This window comes from Desmodus rotundus, chromosome 10, assembly GCF_022682495.2.
Source record: "Desmodus rotundus isolate HL8 chromosome 10, HLdesRot8A.1, whole genome shotgun sequence".
NCBI lineage: Eukaryota > Metazoa > Chordata > Mammalia > Chiroptera > Phyllostomidae > Desmodus > Desmodus rotundus.
Genome location: NC_071396.1, coordinates 36,440,208 through 36,460,553, shown reverse-complemented (window position 1 = coordinate 36,460,553; position 20,346 = coordinate 36,440,208). Strand labels below are relative to the sequence as shown.

The window sequence follows — 20,346 nt, the reverse complement described above, 5'->3', positions numbered from 1 at the left end:
CCTGGCTGGGGCTCCTGGGTTCCGTTCCACTCTTCCTATCATCTGCAGAGCCCAGCGCCCTCCTCTGCAGTCCCTGCTTGGCATCGACGCTTAGCAGTAACGAGGCTCCTGCCGTAGGTTCTTCCCTGGCTCTCCCAAGTCTCGCCTTCTCTGAGTGACCTGACCCCGGCCCCTCAGCTTTCGGTGAAACGGCTTGGCCCCTCACTGTCCGCTCCTCCTCCGGGCCCCCAACGATCTCCCCGCCCTGTACCTGCCTGCCCCTCCCTGCCCCAAATGCCCCCTACGAGGTCTAAGGGGCAAATCAAAGGGAAAACATTCATGGATCATACCTTCTTCATCCTATGTCTCTGTGGCTTGCTGGTCTCTGAGAAGGAAAGTACATAAATCCAGTAAACTTTATCCCTCACACTCCACGCTGGTCTTCTGATGTTCCACTCCTTATTCTGAGGCCGGGCTCCAAAGGGTTTGTCGAGGATGGCCATTCCAGCTGCTTCGCATTCCCAAAGAACCCCCCCACGTCTCCTGAGGAGACAAATACACCGTATTTCTTTAAAATATGCATGTCTGGCAACTCAAAAGGATACCATCTGCTTCACATAATTTCTGCATGAAGTTTCCGAGAAGCCTACGGAGCGTGGACGGGTCTCTCCGGCTGCAGAACATCCCGCCCCCGACTTGCAAAATGGGCTCGGGGAGCTGAGGCTGAATCTGGCCGCGTCCCTTAGAACATGGCTCACAAATAAAAACACACGTTTCACCAGAGTGATGTTAGAGAGGGAAGCTAACCCCCAAAACGACATCGCCCGCAGGAATCCTGCTGAGCCCTGGGAAAAGTACGTACTGAATGGGGAGGAAAAGCTGTTGGGACTCTTTCAAAATGAGGCCAGAAGGCAAACTGAAGTCGGAATAATTAAAACAAGAAGAGACGGATGATGGAAGTGGCCTGAACCCGGCGGGGTGGGGCGGGAGGGGACTGTTTCCCTGGTGAGGAGTTATGGGCAAGGCTCACTGCAGGCCAAGCCACCTGTACCCTGCAGGTGCTTGATTGAGTTCCTGCAGAGACCTGGCCCCTCTCTCCAGCACCGCCACCTCTGGACAGAGGCCCCGGAGTCTCCTGGATTACCGAATTACCAAGTAAGGCTGTCTTCCAGCGCGAGGCTCTTCCCAGGTCACCAGGCTGGGTCAGATTTGTGAAGTGACTGGAGATTCTCCAAAAAAACCCCACACAACTCAAGTGCAGATGCAGACCAACCGTTTTCAGAGTCCTGTCCAGGGCTTCAGAGACGCGCATCCCGGCACCCACAGATCCCCTGACCGTCGGCTCGGAGCCACGGTCGGCAAACTTCTCTGTGAAGGGCCAGATGCTGAGGTTTCAGGCGTGGCGCCAGACGCTGTCCAACTCCATGGTGTGTCAGGGAGAACGTGGCCGGAGACAACCCACGTGCAAATAAATGAGCAAGGCGGTGTCCCAGGGACACCTGATGACTACAGGCAATCTGACTGCGTGTGATGGTCCTGTGTCACGAAATACTATTCTTTTGATATATTTTTTTCATCCATTAAAAAATGGTAGGCCCTGGCTGGGTGGCTCTGGGGGTGGGAGCGTCGTTCCAGACACAGAACGGTTTGGGGTGCGATCCCTAGTTGGGGTGCATGTGAGAGGCAGCCAATCGATGTTTCTCTCTCACATTGATGTCTCTCTCCCCCACCTCTTTCCTTTCGCTCTACAATCAACAAAAAGAACATATCATCAGGTGAAGATTAAAAATAAAATAAAATAAAATAAAATAAAATAAAATAAAATAAAATCTAATCTCCCGGAGATGGCCCTGGGAACAGCAGGGAATACTCAGAAGTGCAGCAAGGCTACTGCTTCCCCAGACCCTCCCCCTAACTCCACACCCTTCCCGGGTTTCTGCTGAAGACAAAACCCGATTCTTCACGTGTCGTTGATGGACACGCCATAGAATACCTATTATGCCGCAAATAAAATAGGATATCCGTTCTGTTTGCTGGCAGTTTGATTTTCTGGGTAAACAGACCAACCATAGCTCCCCAAATACATAAGCCTCCCCCCTGCACCACATCACTGCGGGAAATGCAACTGACATTCAATCTGCTAATAAAACTGCAACAGGAATCTGAAAAAAAAATCACTTCCACCCCAGATCCCTGCTCCAAGGTGCATTTTTACATCCAACTCCAAGTGATGCCCGAAGTGACGTTCACTTTACTGGGGCAAAAAGTCAGCAGACGTAAGAAATGCTTGGATCGGATCATGTCCTGCAGCTACGACAAAAATCACCATCAGTTTGGCTTGAACATCTGCGCCGGCCCCCACCTTGCAAAGTGACACCGCGCCCTCAGGAAGTCCTGTGTCGGGCAGTCTAGGGGGAAAGGGGCCCACACACCGGAGTTTGACCTATCTTCTAATGCATCCAAGAGAAAAAATAAATCATTATGGATTTTGCAAAGTGCATTTTTATCTGAGTCTCTAGTGAGAAAATGAAACAAGAGACATTTGTTGCCTCCCTGGAGAGACCCCTAATTGGCAGAGAGTCTGCTTCTCAGAAGTGTTTACCCATAAGTGGCTGAGCCCCTTGTGGCCGCTCATTTTTCTGGTTAATGCGTTGAAAGAGAAAGGGGAAAAGTGACCCCCCCAAAAAAAAAACCTGTTACATTCCCACTTTCCTTATTGTTGCTGGGCCCCTGACAGAGGTTGAAGGGCACAGCTAGGGGAAGGATAAAAAAAAAAGTCAATTTAACACAAGCCCACGGCATCCTCACTACACGTTGAGCCTGGGGAGAGAAGCGGAAAAAGAGGGAAGACAGAGCTGTTCCCTGGACTCCCACAGGACGGAGAACAGGCTCCCGGACGTCCAGAGGGAGGAAGAATCTGGCCATTAGCTCAGGGTCCAGTCAAGCCAGACAGGTGTGGCCGAAGGTCCCACCCGACAATAATGAACGCGGATAGCTGAGTGGTAATGCTGGCGGAGTTCCTTTACGTAGTATTTTTATTGGTCAGGCACCACATTTCCCGGGAAACCACTACGCGGTCTGTAAGATATGTGTATGCAGCCCTGGCCAATATGGCTCAGCTGGTTGGAGCGTCAGCCATACACAGAAAGGTTGGAGGTTCGATTCCCAGTCAGGGTGCATATGAGAGGCAACCAGTAGATGTTTCTCTCTCCCCTTCCCACCTAAAATCCATAAACATATTTTAAAAAGTATTTATGTATATATCTCTAATAACGCAAGCCGTGCCCCAACAGAAGATGTAAAAATGTATTGAATATGCACTCGGGTGCCGGTCCCTAGTGCTGCAGGCAAGAGCTCCGTTTAGTAACACGTTCTCGCATTCTGGTTTGTTCTCCCTCCTTCCTGCTGGCTCCTCGTGCGCCCAGCCTGAGCAGAATCCTGGGCTGGTTCTCCACACTCTGGAAAGGGAGGGACTGTTCCCTCGGAGGTCATGAGGTAGCGGCAAAGAAGGACCAGTGAAGTGGGAGGTTATCAGTCCTTTTAACTCGCCTGTCACTGAGAGAGGGAGACCATCCATTTGCCACAGTCCTGGTCCCTTATTTGCAAAAGACCGACCGTATCAACTTTTCGTCTGAAATACGTTAAGTGGGTTCCTTAAACATTTTCAGAGCTGGGAACTACACACACAGACGCTGGACTGAGATACAAATCACACCAGACCACACAATCCACCCATTAAGGGTGCAGTTCATTCAGTATATTCACAGCGTCGGGCAAACCATCACCGCCATCAACTTGGGAACGGACACACCGCTTCTAAGTTCTCTAATCCACCACAGACAGAGACACCGAGGTCACACCCCAAGGTCGCAGAGCTGGCAGGTGGCAGAGCCCGGCTGGACACCTGGGAATTTCTACGCCCCTGCCATTGTCCAGGACCGCCCCCCCCCCCCGCCCCCGTCCCCCGTTCCCGGCCCTGGGAAAGTGAAAAACAAGTTAACACCTGCCATTAACGTGCCCTGCTCCCTCTTATTGCCTGAACCCAGTCTAACTTCTCCACCAAATGTGCCCCGTGGCAAGAGTTCTTAGAAAGGTCTAGACTCTGGCCACAAAACAAGCATTGTCAAGGCCAGAGAGGATCCGGGACATCTTCCTTTACGGATAAAGTTGCAGAAGAGTTCAGCTCCTGCAAAAAAGGCTAAATTAGACCCCCTGCTCCTTGCGTTTCTCACGGACTGATTACGGGGTGGAGGGGCGGTGAAGCCTCAACACCCGAGGCCAGTAGCTTCCGCAGATGTTCTCCCTTCGCCCTGCTGCTTTGCGGTCAGAAACCAACCTGATTCATCCAAGGCCTCATGTCTCGGTCATCGCTCAGGTTTACTGCTCCTGTGATGTCCATGCACAGTAAACGAACATTTTTCAAAGGAGGAGGTTAGTTCCCTGCCCGGGTGAAGGGGGCCGGTGGGACCCCGTCACCACCCTGCCCACTTTTGGTCTCCCCCTCTGCGGGTTCCATGGCACTTCTCCCCACTGCATTCGCCCAGCTCTTCCTTCCGGGGCCCCTCACCCCAAAAGTGTCATTCATGCCGTGTGCATACACCTCTACCGAGTGGCCACGCTCACCAAGCCCCGGGCTACACAGGCCCCTACATGTGGGGGCTCCCCGGGTACACATGCAGCTCCCTGTGCATTTTCTCACTTCTACTTGCACCTATATTTTTAAGTCTCCATTTAGGCTGGAAATGCCAAACCATCTGCAGCCTAGTCCTGGCCTCATGCCCCTGCCCACGGGCCAGTGATATCTGAATGTCCCCCAGACCCCTCCAAGGGCCCGGGGCCAGCAGGGAGCCCACCGACTCCCCTCTCCAACTGGCTGGTCCTGCAAGGCTTCTAATCACCCCAAAGAGTGCTCAGCCCACCCAGGGCCCCTAGCTGGAAACCAGGTGTCTTCATGGAAGGGGGGTGAGGGAGGGAAGGGCAGTGCCTTCCAGCCTGGGGCTGAAACAAGAACTGAACCCTCTCGTTCGTTCCAGCTGCTTTGCAGGGGCCAGTTTGTGGGAGACACAGGATGAGACCTCAGAAATGTGGATTCCTAGTGAAGTCTGTCCACCTGGTTTTACCAATTGGGGGGCAGGGGCGTGGGGGAGGAAGGGGCGGAGCCACAGATCCAAGGTGCAGGTGTAGACAGAGGTACAATGCCCGCTCTGCCGTGGCTGCAGTGTGGGAATACAAACTGGATGTCAACACAACCCAACTTCGAACCCCCAGCCGGGTTTGCCTTCTTCCTGGCTCAGAACGCCCTCCCTCATCCCCCCCCACCCCCCATTTCAAATTGCTCCTCACACTTAATTCTCCAATGACGTCTCCCCCCATCCCTCCCCCCCCCCCCCCCCCGAAAGCTCCCCCACCCACCCCCGCGGGGTGGCCTGCCATCCTGCGTGCGGAGGTGTGTCTAACACTGTTTGTTTACGTGTCTGTCTCGGTGTCTCCCCACACCTGACCAGCAGCCCTTTGAGAGCGGGAACCTGGCGCCCATCCCGGGGCGCCCCGGGGAGATGGTGGGGGAGGAAGGATGGCAGTGGGGAGCCCCCGCCCGGAGCTGGGCGCAGTCCAGCAGGTCCATCGTGAGGCGCGCGCAAGCGCGGCGAGCCCTGGGGACCCAGCACACGGCGTCCCCAGCCAGCCGATGCCTGCGTGGGGACCGCACTGCCTGAGTCCTCCTCCCAGCGCCGCGAGAAAGAGGCAAGAGCGAGATCTCCTGACGCCCACCCTCTCCCGCGCGGAGACCCTGCAGCCCGCCACCTCCTCTGCCCCCACAGACCCTCGGAATTCCAGTGGCTCCGACCGGAGCACAGGCGGGGGCTGGGGAGGAGCGAGCCGGCGACCCCCACTCCACCCCCGCGCGCTTAGGCGGGAAGATGTGGAGCCTAAGAGGAGCTAGGGGCGTCAGATTCCCAAAGGCCCCGGGGCCTCAGCGACCGGGCTCCTCAGTCTGCTCCCTGCACGGTGCCCCCTACCTGGCTGGCTTTGTGGAACTGCTTTTTCAGGCCCGCCACCGACATCGCGGCTGCGCCCGGCAGGGGCTGGGTGGTCTCTGGGCTCGGCCGGGCCGCGCGGCCGCCACGCGCTGGGGAAGCGGGCGCCCGGGCCGGTCCCCACGCGCTGGGGTCCGCCGGGCCCGCCTCCCACGGCCACGGCCACAGCCACGGCCTCAGCCGCTGTCACACACGCACACACGCGCGCACGCAGCTGGCAACATCGCGTATCAAAGCCCCCGCGCAGCTCATTGGCGGAGACGGGGCGTATGCAAATGAAGCTGCTGGGGCCGCCCAAGCATATTGTTGCGTGGAGACCGGGAGGACCCCCGTGGCTGGGAAGACCGGCCTGGGAACCTGAGCGTGGCGAGGTCTGGGTGCAGGGAGCGGATTCTGGCTGCGCGCGGAAGGAGAGGCACCTGGCTTTTGGATGGCTGTGCGTGAGGAGGGAGGCAGGCACCACCTCTCTAGGTTTCTGGGACTGGTGCGTAACCTGCCATCTCTCACAGGCAACATCGCCTCCCTCCGGCGCAACTGGGTAGGTTTATGTTCTAAGGCAGGGACTCCCCAAAATGCGCCTGGAAGAGAAAGGCCACAGAACAAGGGACCTGCCGTAGGAAGAAGAGGCCTGTGGAGGGCTGGGCTGTTTCCTCTCTCCCCACTCGGTGCCCTGGGTGCAGTCTTCCCAAACGATGCCGGTCCTTCCCGGGAGCCCGAGTTACTGGGGAACTGAGTGATAAACGCGTTGCTCGCCTCCCTAGAGGGCTGAGCCACCATCACCTCCATTAAGAGCAAGTATCTTCAAGGAGCCATAAACAGCGCGCTCAGTCCCCCAGGGAATTCACAGGCGACTGGCCCAGGTCCCTCGTGCGTCGCTTACAGTGTCATTTTGCACAACGGCCAGAAGTCTGCTGGCCCACGGCCAAGGCCCAGCCACAGGCCTGAGCCTCCTGGTTCGTCCTTGTCCCCGTGTCCAAGCGGCTCCCTACAGGTCAGCATCTGCGCTCCATCTGACCTCAAAGGCCCGGAGGGCTCCCTAGACCGACAACCCGCTCAGCAACGCTTGACACTGAACCACCTTCCTCCTCCACGCTCCTCCTGCAAAAAGACGCTCCTCTTTGTGGGCCCCTGGCCTATCCACCCAGGAAGACCAGGAGCCCCCGTTCGCCGCGTTTACCGCCTCTTCCCCCCCCCCCCCCCCCCCCCCCCGCCCGCTCCTGGCTGCGTGCATTTTTCCAGGACAAAAAGCACCAGCCTCTGCTTTGCCATTAGCTCCCAATTCTCCTATCCCTGACTTCGACGTAGTGAGGATCGCGCTGGTAACGCCACCTCCCTGTGCCTCAGTTTCCTCTCTTTCCTGAGAGGGTGTGGACAGGAACATCCTTCCTCTGATATGGGAGAAAATTAGTGAATCTAGTGGGGGGGATAAAGCCGACCACCGGGAGGGCTAATCAGTACCAGAGGGCTGTGGCCTTGACTCGGTTAGGAGGCTCCACCACCCCATCCCTCCCCAAGAGGCAGGGGCAGCTGGGTCCAGGACTGCTTGGAACAGGCTCATCTGCCTTCTCCCCCCTCCGTGTCCTAGAGTTCTTTTAATAGCAGCTCTAGGTTTGAAGACGCTTCCCGGTAAACCAGTGCAACTCCGTGCCTTTCGCTTAGGGGGTGATTTTTTCAACCTTTTGGCATTCTTCACGGTTGACAGTATCTTCAAGTTTCCCTCTTTGTTAATCTTGGTGATTTCTCGCTTCATTTACTCAAGTGTGAATTTGTACATCCTATTCTCAGTTTCCAAACCTCGGAATATTTCACAGACGTTTTGTCCTTTGTCAAAGTAGTTGTGATTCTTAAAATTTTTTAAAAAACAGCAGCAACCCAAATGTTCAGTGATGCTTATCCGGTTGCTCCTTCACCTCTTCACTTTCCCACGTGGCTTATTTTTATTCTTCTTTGTCTTACCACCCACCCGTGTGAAACTGTAAATTTACCTCCTGCGTGCGGTTTTGATTGTGCACCTTGTTTTCATTGTGTAATGTAGTTCTGATTATTTTCTTAATAATCTTGTCGTTCAGTTTTAATTTCCTCTTTGATCCAAATGTTATTTGGGACAATTTTCTCAGGCCCTGGCCGAGTAGCGCAGTTGATTAGTGTCGTCCCGACACGCCAAGGTTGCAGGTCCCCTCCCCAGCAGGGCACGTACAAGAAGCCACCAATGAGCACATCAGTCCGTGGAGCCACAAAATGATGTTCTCTCTCTAAAATCAATAACTAAATAAAAAATCTTTTCTCAGTGTTTCAATTTCTTTTATTCATTGTATATTAAATTCTAGACTTGCAATACTATTATTAAATAACATATCTTGAAATTCCTTTTTTTTTTAAATAGGAAGATCACCTTTGTTAACTTGGAGAAAAGCCAGCACATGAACCGAGTCCGCCGTTCCCTCCCTCACCCCGCTCCCCGACTGTCCCCACCCTGCACGCACCACCCCCAAGAGTGCCCTCAATTTAGCTTGGATGTGTTGGCAGTTTTTAACTCTTGAAACAACTATTTTTTAATGCTCAGACACATTTCATACTGGCCCTTTTAGCAACATGCCGCTTCCAGCTTTTCGTAACGCTGTTCTCCGAGTTGGTTTTTCATGCAAAATAAGGTCAGCATATTTCTAGTGAATTCTTTTTCATTCTTAAGTCTTTAGTATTACAATTTATATTCAATATTATTTTGTATTAGTTTCAGGTGTGCAGACAGCGGTCAGACAGAGTGACCCCCGGACAGTTCCAGCACCCACCAGGCGCCACGCACGGCTATTACTGACTGACTGCATGTTACTGACTGTGTCCTGCACTGTGCTCACAGCCCCTGACTGTTCTGTAGCTGCCGGTCTGCACGGCTGATCCCTGCCCCTTTCTCACCCAGCCCCCAGGCCCCTCCCCTCTGGCGACCACCAGCGTGCTCTCTGTGAGTCTGCTTCTCTCTTGCTTGTTGAGATTTCCGTTTCACCCGGCCTATTCTTTGACCATGTGTGAATGCACCTGTGGCCGTGTGCATTCCCTGTGTCCGGGAGACAGTTTGCAGGGCGTCTGCAACCGGAGCGCGTGTTCTGCCGCAGCCTATAGTGCGGAGGGAGAGTTCAGACTCGTGCTGGCAGGAGCCAGGTCAGCTTGTTCACATCTCTGTCGCCCCTCCAAGGTCCCATGGACCCACAGCTCCTCAATCTGTTTAGGGCAGGAGTACACTAAGGGCCTGGGCTATTCGACACGGCCATCTACACAGTGTGAAGCCTGTGAGGGGGGCCTGGAGCCCAGGCCAGCGTCACACTCTAAACTGAAGGATCTTTGGGCATTTGGGGGTTTGCGCAAATCAGTGACAAGAGGGACGCTGTGGTTGTCTCTGTCACTAAACCTGAAGCCTGAGACAAGCTCCAGATCGTCGTTCTTGGCAGCCTTTGGAGGCCTGAGTTCAAATGCTGATGACTTCAGTAATCCTAGAGTGCGCACTTAACCAGGAGCTCTCTGCTCCCAGCTCTGCCTCCACTGTTGCCGTAAACATTATCCCCAACCCCCTCCTGGGGAGGCACCGCGTGCTCCTGGGTGAAAGAGCGGGGCTTGGCCCACTGTGCAGCCTCTGTGCGCTGTGCCAAGTGTTCACTTAAACCAGACCTACAAGCATTCTCTCCCTCAGTTTAATATCCGCACATACCTGGCCGCAGCAGGCCGCTGAGAGCCCGAAGACTGAATTGCTTTCCTTGTCACGTCATCGGCCTTTTATAATTTGTACATCTGGGAAAGATGTGTGCCCATCGATGAGGTAACACCGCAGACATGATGAATCCCAGATGCTGACCATGGCAGTTTGCCTTGAACTTGAAAGATACCCACTGGGGACAAATGTATAGGTTTTCTTCACTTATTGTTTTATGTGAGGCTGATGGAAAATCAATGGATCAGTTCAAGAAAAGGCCAGAGAAATCTTTTCATTTGAAAATATACAGAAAAACCCCAGAAATATTTGTATTTTAACACAAGATTAGGTGAAGGAGTACCGTCTCAACAGTAAAAACAGAAATAATTCACTCATAAATTAATATGCATTAATTCACTAGCTACAATATATGATGACTTTACTTTTCTGGACTCTATATTCCGTTAGAATCCTGGGTAATGCCGTAATTCTATTTGGCCTTTGTTTATTACAGATATGCCATTTTTATTTTTCACATTTACCCCCAAGATCTCTTTTTCACTTTTAATAAAGTGATGATGGAGGTTTCTGGTGGAGATGGGAATTAGTGTGCAGTGAGGCGGCTTTTGTAAGCTAATGCTGCCACCTCGTGGTGATATTGAGATATAACGCAAGTAAATCTTTAGGAACTGTAAGCCTGTTGGTTGTGTGCCATGCTCATTTGTAAGCTAATGCTGCCACCTTGTGGTTATATTGAGAAATGATACCGGTAAACACTTAGGAACCAGAGTATATATATGTCCGTGCTTAGTTTCATATCATTTCGTTTTGTAGGTTAATGCTGCTACCTTGTCGGGCCCATGAGATATTGCAGAGGTAAATAGAAAACATAATATGTCATCTAGTGGTTATTTTCATGCCATATATTTTTTAACCTCAACCAACGACATGCTTATTGATATTAGAGAGATGGGAAGGGTGGGAGAGAAACATAGACATAAGAAACATCCATCAGTTGCCCCTTGTACACACCCCCAACCCGGGACCGAACCCACAACCTAGACATGTGCTCTGATCAGAGTCAAACCCACGACCTTTCAGTTTACAGGACAACACTCCAACCCATCCACCCCAGCCAGGGCTCACGATATATATTTTTGTAAGCTAATGATGCTGCCTTGTGGTGATACGGAGGAATGGCACAGGTAAACCTTTAGGAAATATGGGTCGGCCAAAAAAGTCTGTTCAGTTTTTTTCCATCAACTAAAAGACACATTTTTCATTTTCACCAATAACTTTATTGACTTGGATATTTTGAGTATGTCAGCTCTCTCCTGATATTGGCTTCTAGTGGGTAGAGGCCAGGGGTGCTGCTAAACATCTTCCAATGCATAAGACAGCCCACAGCAAAGAATTATTTGGCCAAAATATCAATAGTCCCAAGAAACTTTGCAAGCCACTTTTGACACATTTGATCAGTCATAGCACCTTCTCTATACACTGCACAAATCTTTTTTGTGTGTTTCAATTGCGTTTTTACCTTTCTTGAAATAATAAAGCATACTATGCCAAAAGTGTGTATTTTCTTCCATTTTCAATATTAAGATGGCTACAAACTATAAGCGCCTGAAAGTGCCTCCTGCCATCAACCAGTTCGCCCAGGCCTTGCGCTGTCAAACAGCTACACAGTTGCCCAAGCTGGCGCACAATTACCAACCAGAGACACAGCAGAAGAAGAAGCAGAGGTTGCTGGCCCTGGCTGAGAAAAAAAGCTGCTGGCAAAGGGGATGTCCCCACCAAGAAGCCACCTGTCCTCCAAGCAGAGGTTAACACCATCACCACCCTGGTGGAGAACCAGAAGGCCCAGCTGGTTGTCATGGCAACTTGGATCCCATGGAGCTGGTGGCGTTCCTGCCTGCCCTGTGCCGGATGATGGGGGTTCCCTACTGCATCATCAAGGTCAGGCCAGGCTGGGGCGCCTGGTCCGTGGGAAGACCTGCACCAACGTCGCCTTCACACAGGTTAATTCGGAAGACAAAGGAGCTCTGGCCAAGCTGGTGGAAGTTATCCAGACCAATCACAGCGACAGATACGATGAGATCCACCCCCACTGGGGAGGCAACATGCTGGATCCCAAGTCGGTGGTTCGCATCGTCAAGCTAGAGAAGGCCAAGGCTAAGGAACTGGCCACCAAGCTGGGCTGAGTGTGCACTGTGGTTTCTGCACACACAAAAAGTAATAAGCTAATGAGCAACGTAAGTTAATGCTGCCACCGTATGGTGAAACTGAGTAATAGCAACTAGAGGTAATGAAAACTAGAAGTAAATTTTTAGGAACCGTAAGCGTATCAGACATGGGTTATTTTCAACCCATTTACTTATAGCTCAATTTTTTTAAAAAACAAGCTATCACCTTTAGCCTTTAGCTACCATCTTTAGTTAGAGATGTTCTTTTGAATGGTGTTGAGTGTACAAATGTTGCTACAGTGTGGATACCTTGAGATCCTGGATAACACCTGGGCCTCTTGCATTCTTAATGGAAGAATGTCAGGAAGGACTCTCAGTCACTATGGCATCGGCCAGAGACGTAGAAGAAGAACAGACAGTGTTCGGTGTTATGGCACCAAAGGAGGAATTTCAAGAAAGAGTCGCTGTTAGAGCCAGCGACTGCAATCACAGCCCCTGCATGCCAACGCACTAGGTATTCCTTTTACAGCCACTTTATTTTCCTTCATAGCTCTTTGTCTACCTATCCTATAGTAATATCTGTTTTTAATTGTTACCATCCACCCCTACCTGCTAGCACAATGAATAAGGCAGCATTGTCCGGCAGGACTTTCTGTGATGATGGGAATGGCCTGTGTGCCGTCCAATGCCAGCCAACCGTAGCTGTCGATCACTTAATCACTTAAAAGCTGTCAACTCCAGCTCTCAATTTTTAATTTTATTTCATTTTCAAAAGTCAAGAGCCACATGTGGCTGGGGGCTACGAGCTCTGGACAGGCGAGAGATTACCCTGCTCTGTTGACTGTCACTCTCCCTTGACCAGAAGAGAACCCAGAGTCTCCAAGTTCCTCAATAAACATAGTCCTTTAGTGAACGAATCGATGCCTACAAAGGGCATATGAAGACCTAGATCAGCAAGAAGTGGGGGTGATGATGAGGGAAGAGTTGTGTTACGAGAAGACAGAGGTAAAGGGCCCAAGAAATATGAGGTATCGTTGGTCATACTGCAGATTCCAGGTGATGGGAGCTATGGTCCTCTAGTAACTGACTTCCCTGGAATGGTATGAGTCAGCAGCCACAGGTTGGACCGAAGGCTGGGGGACCCTGCCTGGGCAGCCAGCAAAGGCAGGAGCACAAGAAACAGGGATTTCCCCCTCCCCACCCCTCTGCCCCGGGCACACTTGTATGGATGTCCACAGAGTTCCGTCACAGTGGACAGAGAATTCTCTGCTGGCATGGTCTTGTCCCTGACCTCGCAGGATGCAGCGAAGCTTTGTTAAATACCCTACGCGAGATATTTTCTTTAGTAGCATAGTTACACATCCTCGATTCCCCCTGTGCTCCCTGCTCGGGGTTGTATCAAAGTCTGTGCCCCTCCTCAGCTGGAGATTCTGGCTCTAGGCCCCATCGGCCAGAGTTGAACGTATTCCTCTACCTCCTTCATCTTCAGGTGCAACTGGGGCTGATGTTCTAACTGTGCCCATTGTCCTCACTCTCTTTGTGGGGGGGGAGTGTCAATCCCCTTTATGAAATGAGCTAAATGAATATATGAAAGATAACAATTCTAGGACATAGAGGTAATTGCTGTGGAATTATAGATCACTGAATCATTCTAATAAAACCTCAGAAATAAAACACAGACTTCCTATTTTAAAGGGAAAATATTTGATAGTCTACTAAATCAAACTTTGCTTGTCTCCATCCATTTTCTATGGAACCCCAATTTTTCCAGGGGCGGAAAAAACAATCCCCCATGGGCTTCCCATTTCTCTTTTTACTGCCCTTTCTGGTTAGTTCCCTTTAAGTGTAGAATTTTGTCATGTTTGTAGATGCAGCATCAATGTACTTAGCATCTGGTATTTCAAGAATCTCCCATTTGCCCTGTATGTGCCTCTAGTCAAGTTTTAAACAGCATCTCTCCATGGATTGACTTGTATTTAATAGGTCGTTGCAATTTACAACTATTACCACGAGATGGCAGCAAAGACCGCAAAAATGAAAGACAAGCCACTAACTTGTATTTTATAAGTCGTTGCAATTCACAACTATGACCACAAGATGGCAGAAAAGACCGTAAAATAAAACAGTAGACCTCTAAAATACACAGTCAACTGTAGAAGCCCCAAACTCTCTAAAGCAGCATTTCTTAGCCTTAAAAGTGCACGCATACTCCCTAGACATCTGGTTAGAATGCAAGGTCTGACTCTCTGAGTCCACTGTAGATGCCCAGCGCCTGAGGTTCTGCATGTCTCACAAACACCCAGGTCCAGGGAGCTACAGGGTCCTTGACAGTCTCCCAGGCACCCAGGATGGAGCTGTTTCATTTAAATGAACAATGGACAAGCACAGCCCAAAGCTCTCGGTGGTTGCTGAACTGGCTGGATGCAAACAGACAGAGTTCCAGACACGTGTTTCCCTCGGCCACTGGGACGTCATTTTTTCTTTGCTGGTAACCTTTAGAAGTTAATCTGATTTGTCATGGCCTTGGCTAAGGTGGGTGTGGGATTCTGAGCCTGGTTTGGGCAGATTTTGCACCAAGAGTAGACCGTGCCCGCGCCCTGAAGCAGAGAACTTGGTGGAAGCCCTGGGTACGCAAGGCAGGAAAGTTGTCAGTGTGCCCGTGACATGCCAGGCCCATGGGCATTGTCACAGCAGTGCTGTGAGGTGTGATCTCCAATCCAGGGGCAAGGAAACCCAGCGCAGACAGAGGACATGTCTCCTATAACAGGTGACCGACCCACCTCCCAAGCTCTGGCCTCAGAAGTCTACCTGTCAGCCGGCAGAGAATCAGGACTTTGAGTATTTGAACATCCCTTGCTCTGACATGCACTGGGTTCATTCATTTGACACGTTTATTGAGAACCTACTGTGTCCCTGGCCTTGGGCTGGAGGCTGGGCCAGCAGAGATGAATCGGAGCTTGTCCTGTGGAGCTGACATTTGAGGCATGTGGGCAGGTCTGCACACAGAGCCCCCGGGGTCTCAGGAAAAACCCGGAGTCTAGAGAGCAGACCCCTCAAAGTGCTGGCCCCTGAGCCAGGTAACAGGGGGTTGTCTGGTGTGAATTTGGAGACTGAGTTACTTTGTGCCCAAATGTGACCCTCACTTCCTTGTAGTGAGCTGTGCCTTCCTTCTCCCTGCCAGACTCGGAGCCAGAAAAATAGCTTCGTAGGCCCCGTGCCAGTTTGGGCAGCGTTGTCCCATTCTGTGACTTTTCCTGACTCCTGACCCTTACAGCCATGCTGGGGACAAGAGCAGATGCAGCTGAAGTGATGGGGGAGGCCCGGGGCAGACGGCGGCAGGAGCACACTTGGTCCCCGCCTGAGAGCAAGCTCACCCCCAGCAGGCTTCTGGACAGTGCGGCTCGGCTGGCCCACCTCTGTGTATGCGTGCACACACCCCGCCATGTACAGAACCAAGGACTTGTTGCCCACAACGTCCGAGACAGACATGGATGGTTGACTTGAGATCTTCCCAGGGGCTGACAGAGCAGGAATGGGTGACTTTGAAGTTCCAGGCAAACCTGACCCGGGCTGTTAGAAATGAGGATGCCAGGTCCCCGTGGAGGGGCTGGGGGGCGGTCAGGACTGGAAAGGGACACAGCCAGCCTTGTGGGGGGGCTGCCGGTGTTTGTCAGTCCGGGTGCAGGGCACGCGAGAAGGTCTGCATTGTGAAAAATACCCTAAACTGCACCCTCAGAACATGTGCGCTTTTGTAGGTGCACAAAGAAATTACGGGAGGTTCGTAACTGTGCAAGAGCCGGACCACGTGGAGCAGCAAGTGTCCAATCGGGAATTAAACCATCACACAGGTCAGTGACCGTGGACAAATGCCCTGACTCTTGTCCTTTACAGATCCATCACCTGCTGCTTAAAAAAAATTAATCCTGGATGACCTGGTCCTGGCCAACCCCGGGGCAATGCAGTTAAGGCCAAAAACTTCAGAAATGAGGGTCTCCTCCCTGTCCCCCATTCTGCCCCGCCTTCCTCCCAATGCTGATGCTGCTCGATGATCTCACCTGATTTTTACACAGAAAATTGAGTCCATGTGGCGAGAGCTCCCCTCAGCTCCCCCATCTCCACTTGACTAACTTCTGGGAACCCACATTTTCCTCCCACACCTCCCCTGACTGTGGGGAAAGAGAGCCCCATCTCCTCTTGGCCTCTCTGCAGCTCACTCTCCGCCACTTTGACCCTGATGGGGCCTCCGGGAGGGGGGGGGCATCACCTCCCCACAGGAAGCCAGTGCCGGATGTGGCCCCCCCTGCCCCCCATCCAAGGTCTTCCATTTCAGGAAAAGAACTCAAGCCTCTTCCCTTCCCCTGGAGGATGGCGCTGGGGTTCTCCCCCGAGATCTCGGCTGAGTTCACCTTTCACACAGTCTCCACCTTCTGCTCGCTGGCTGGCATTTCCTGAATTTCTAGACAAAAGGGGGCCTTGTTTTTAAAATCCTCACCCACGGATATGTTTTATTGATTTTAGAGTAAGAGGAGAGGAGAGAGAGAGGGGGGAAATATCTATCAATTGCCTCCTACACACTCTGGCCAACAATCAAACCCGCGACCTTTTTGGTGGCACAGGAGGACGCTCCAACCAACCGAGCACGCTCCCGGCCAGGGCTGGAGGTACTTCTGATATCGCCAAAGAGCGTGGGACAGACACAGCTATTTAGCCACTCCTTCTAAGACACAACTTTATTTTCCTGTTTCTAGGACATATTTGACAAATTCCCGGAACTTATAGCCAAGATATCAAATTTCTCTCTTTGAAGTGTCTTAATGTCACTTTACTATTTAAAACTGGGTTTTACAGAACTGGACACGCCACAGGGAATTAGTGAGCAAAGCCGGGCGCACGGAGGGCTCACAGAAGTTGGAGAGCTCGTCCGCAGGAGGCCGGGAAGAGGCAGCGCCGCAGCCTCCGTGTGTTCGGCTGCACTGCGCTCTGTTTTCAAAGCGATAAAAGTACATAAAGGATCAGGGATCACAAGATGCTGCTTCACACATCCCACATTATTTGTTTGAGTTTAAGGAGTGTTGTGGTTTCTCACCTCCATTCTCCTGCTGGAGCCTGGGCTTTCCACAGCTAAGGCGACTGGAACGACAGCTTCCCTAGAGCCCACATCTGGGAGGAAGGCGGACCCTGCGCAGGATAATAAAATACAGGAGACGGGCCCACAGCACCGGCCGTCTGACATGCGCCAGGTAACCCACCTGGAGGCCAGATGGGCACCACGGCCCTTTTCCACCCAGTCACACCTCCACCCGACTCAGGGCAAAACGGAGACGCCCACTCCAAAGGCTCCGCCCACGACTGAGGTGCACACCCAAGGTCAGGGCCAAGGGTGGCCCTGTCCAGGACAAGGTGAGGAATGAAAGGACGGGGCACCGAGCAGGGTGATTACCGACTGAGGACAAGCACGGAAGGGATCCTGAGAAGACACAGAAACACAATCGCCCGGAAAGGGCACCTGAAACTCCAGGAGCGAGGCCTGCCCCTCCTGAGCGGCCCCGTGGGGACCAAGCAGGAAGACCAATTCCTGCCACCCCTGTGTACTCCAAGCAGATTGGTGCTGTGGCTTGGACGTAAAGGTAAGACTCGAGTAACGGAGGCTTCAGCTACACGAGGCAGACACGCACATTTGTCTTCGGCTCGTCCCCAGATGGCATCGGACGCCGACCACACAAGGAAGGCGATGAGAGAGCAGGTGGCAGAGCACAGATGTCCCCCAGGTTGGGGAAAATGGGAAACAGTCGAGGAAACGGAGCTAACTTCGCTGTGTGGGCAGAACTCCGCTGGCCTGCAGGGGACGGACGTGACATGTCACCACCGAGTCAGGGAGAAGAAGCTGGGGAGTCTCAGGGACCACAGCACAGGCACCTGATGAGAGAGAAAACTACAAGGAGTGGGGGGGGCGGCCACAGGAAGCAGGAGCGGTTTCCAGTCTGGATGAGGAGTAGCGGGGACCCCAGACTCTGAGCCCCGTCCTTGCAGGAGATGGGAGATGGCTCTCGGGGGCCTAGGCCAGGGAGGCTCAGGGCTGAGAGTGCAGAAGTGGAAGTCAGCATGGAGGCCCGCCTTCCCCACCTCCACTCCCCAGCAGTCCCCCCAAGGGGACACCACGGGACGGACAGCTGAGCTGACGTGTTTGCATAAAGGAGCGTTTTAGAATGTTGGGGGCCAAATCTGTGATAATTAATTGCTAAAATATAAAATTAAGTGAACAGCCCCTGCTGGGTGGTTCAGTTGGTTGAAGCGTTGTCCAGCTCACCAAAAGGTTACAGGTTTGATTCCCAGTCAGGACACACGCCTGGCTTGTGGGTTCGATCCCCGGTCAGGGTGCATGGGAGGCAACTGATCGATGTTTATCAAAACCCTCCCTCCCTCCCTCTGTCTCTCAAACCAGTTCACATACCCTCAGGTGAGGATTTAGAAACAAAACCTAAGTGAACAAAAACAAAATAATTAAAAATGGTACAATAATGGAAATAAAATCGTAATATATTGTGTGTGTCACCGTGAGCAGTATTTGTATAACAATCATAAGGACAATGCAAATACAATGTGACAAGGAACCGTGACATCGCTGAACGCAGAAGACGGGGAGAGTGGATGGATGGCTGTCTCGGATTTCAGTAACGGCAAGTCAGTACATGGCTTCTAAAAGTTTAATAATGAGAACTAGCAACACGAGCTCGCTGTGTGGAAATGCCCAGGGTCACAGCACCTGTTCTGTGCGGGGAGACGAGGGGAGCAGAAACGGAGGCTCGGGGAGGCACGGGTGGAAGACGGCTCACCTCCCCGCATCACTTGACTTTGAAAATCACAGACACGCGTTGCTTTAGTAAGGAGTATGTTGCGTTTTTAAAGGGAATTTGTCGGACCTTCTTTAGTATTGGGTGTGTGCAGGCTCTTGGCTGAGAGGGGATTAGACCACCCCCAGCTGCCCTTAATGGCCAGCAGATGTGCAGATTCTCCAGCGGGTAACGGGGGATTGGAAGGGATCCTCAACATGGAGCCCGCCCAGCAGCTGACCCGGCAGGCCCTGGGTCCACCCTTCCCTCCGACAACAGGCCGTGGCTGCCTGGGCCGGAGTAGCGCCTCGCTCCGCCCGTCTGAATTCCGTGAAACTGAGCACTGAGGCGACCGCCGCACAGAACAGTTTTCAGGGGCCAAAGCAGGAGGTGTTGCTTAGAGGGAGAAGCACCTGTGTACCAGCAGCAACGCTCTCGGGGCTAGAGCTACGGGAAGGCACCCCGTTTGGGAATGCGTGGGACCTCAGAGGGCTGGGGTCATAGCTCATTTTGCAACATGGAGGTTGCCTCCCACACAGGCCTCCCAGGCGAGACACCCCACAGAAACCAGGGGCCGCACCGTGACGGTGCCGCGCACGCAGAGGCAGGGTGAGTCTGCGCGAAGACAGAGCAGGGGGCGGGGCGCCCGTCCTGCTGGCCAGGGTGGGGCGGGCTTCGCTGGTGTGCCTGTGGTGTGTCTTTTCAGGCTTTAGTTGTGACCCACGTGTGTCTCCTGTAGAGAATGTATCATTTTTCAAATCCAATCTGACAGGCCCTGGCCGGGTAGCTCAGTGGGTCAGAGCATCATCCTGATACGCCAAGGTTGTGGGTTCAACCCCCAGTCAGGGCACGAACAAGAATCAACCAGCGCGTACATAAGTAGAACAACAGATCAGTGTTTCTCTCTCTCTCTCCTCTAAAATCAGTAAATAATTAAAAAAACACAGATTCCTAAGCTACCCCTCATCCAGAGCCACGCCCCCCCCCCACCAGACCCACAGAATCTAACTCCCGGTGGCCGGTTTCCGGAATGAGCGTTTCCACAGTCCCCCACCCCCCGTGCATTTGGCGCACCTACATTTGTAAAACTTTGCTAAAGGAGAGGTCTGCACCTTTACAGAGAGGCGGGTGGAGGCAGCCAGCTGGAGCGGTGTTGTTTGATATCAGATAGGAGTCAAAAGCAGTATTTTTCCAACTGAGTAGATCCGGACAGTTTTGCCCACTAACCCTGGCCCTTCCAAGTCCCCTGTTCCTGGCCTCCTGGTGTTGCTACCCCAGAGCTCAGCCTGACGTCCGCACCCCAGAAGGACAGGCTTGCGGTAGGAAGTCCTCGGGTGCCTGGCCGACCAGCCCTGGACGAGGCAATTCTTGCCAACCGTGGCTCTATCTCCAGTGTAAGGTCCAGTGTAAGCTGACAGGGCAGCTGCCGTCACCCGCGCTGTGGTGCGTCCCCGCCAGTGCTGAGGGGGACCGAGGTCCCGCCCCAGTGGCTGGCTGTTAGGGTTCTTTGTGTGGAACCATTTCCGGAGACTCTGCTTTGCCGGGTTGCCCATCGCCTTCAGGACCTTCCAACCAGCACCAGCCCTGTGTCCGTCCAGAGCCCCAACTGGCACATAGTAGGTGCGATGAGGGTG

The 20,346-nt window shown here is 52.7% G+C and overlaps 2 protein-coding genes and 1 pseudogene across 3 annotated transcripts in view; 1 reads left to right on the top strand and 2 right to left on the bottom strand.

Moving 5' to 3' along the window:
* SH3GL3 (SH3 domain containing GRB2 like 3, endophilin A3) overlaps positions 1 to 6,190 on the bottom strand; it is a 41,656-nt gene extending 35,466 nt beyond the window's left edge. For both annotated transcript variants that reach the window (XR_006655635.2, XM_024561799.4), the window contains exon 1: positions 5,997 to 6,190. Coding sequence is in view for 1 of the 2 variants with exons in the window: in XM_024561799.4 (XP_024417567.1) it covers positions 5,997 to 6,041 (45 nt within the window). In the remaining variant the exon portion in view is untranslated. The remainder of the gene's footprint in view (positions 1 to 5,996) is intronic.
* The window catches only part of EFL1 (elongation factor like GTPase 1), a 339,962-nt gene that overhangs the window by 267,604 nt on the left and 52,012 nt on the right, over positions 1 to 20,346 (bottom strand). The gene's annotated exons all lie outside the window — the stretch shown is intronic.
* Positions 11,302 to 11,900, top strand: LOC112306141 (large ribosomal subunit protein eL8 pseudogene; annotated as a pseudogene).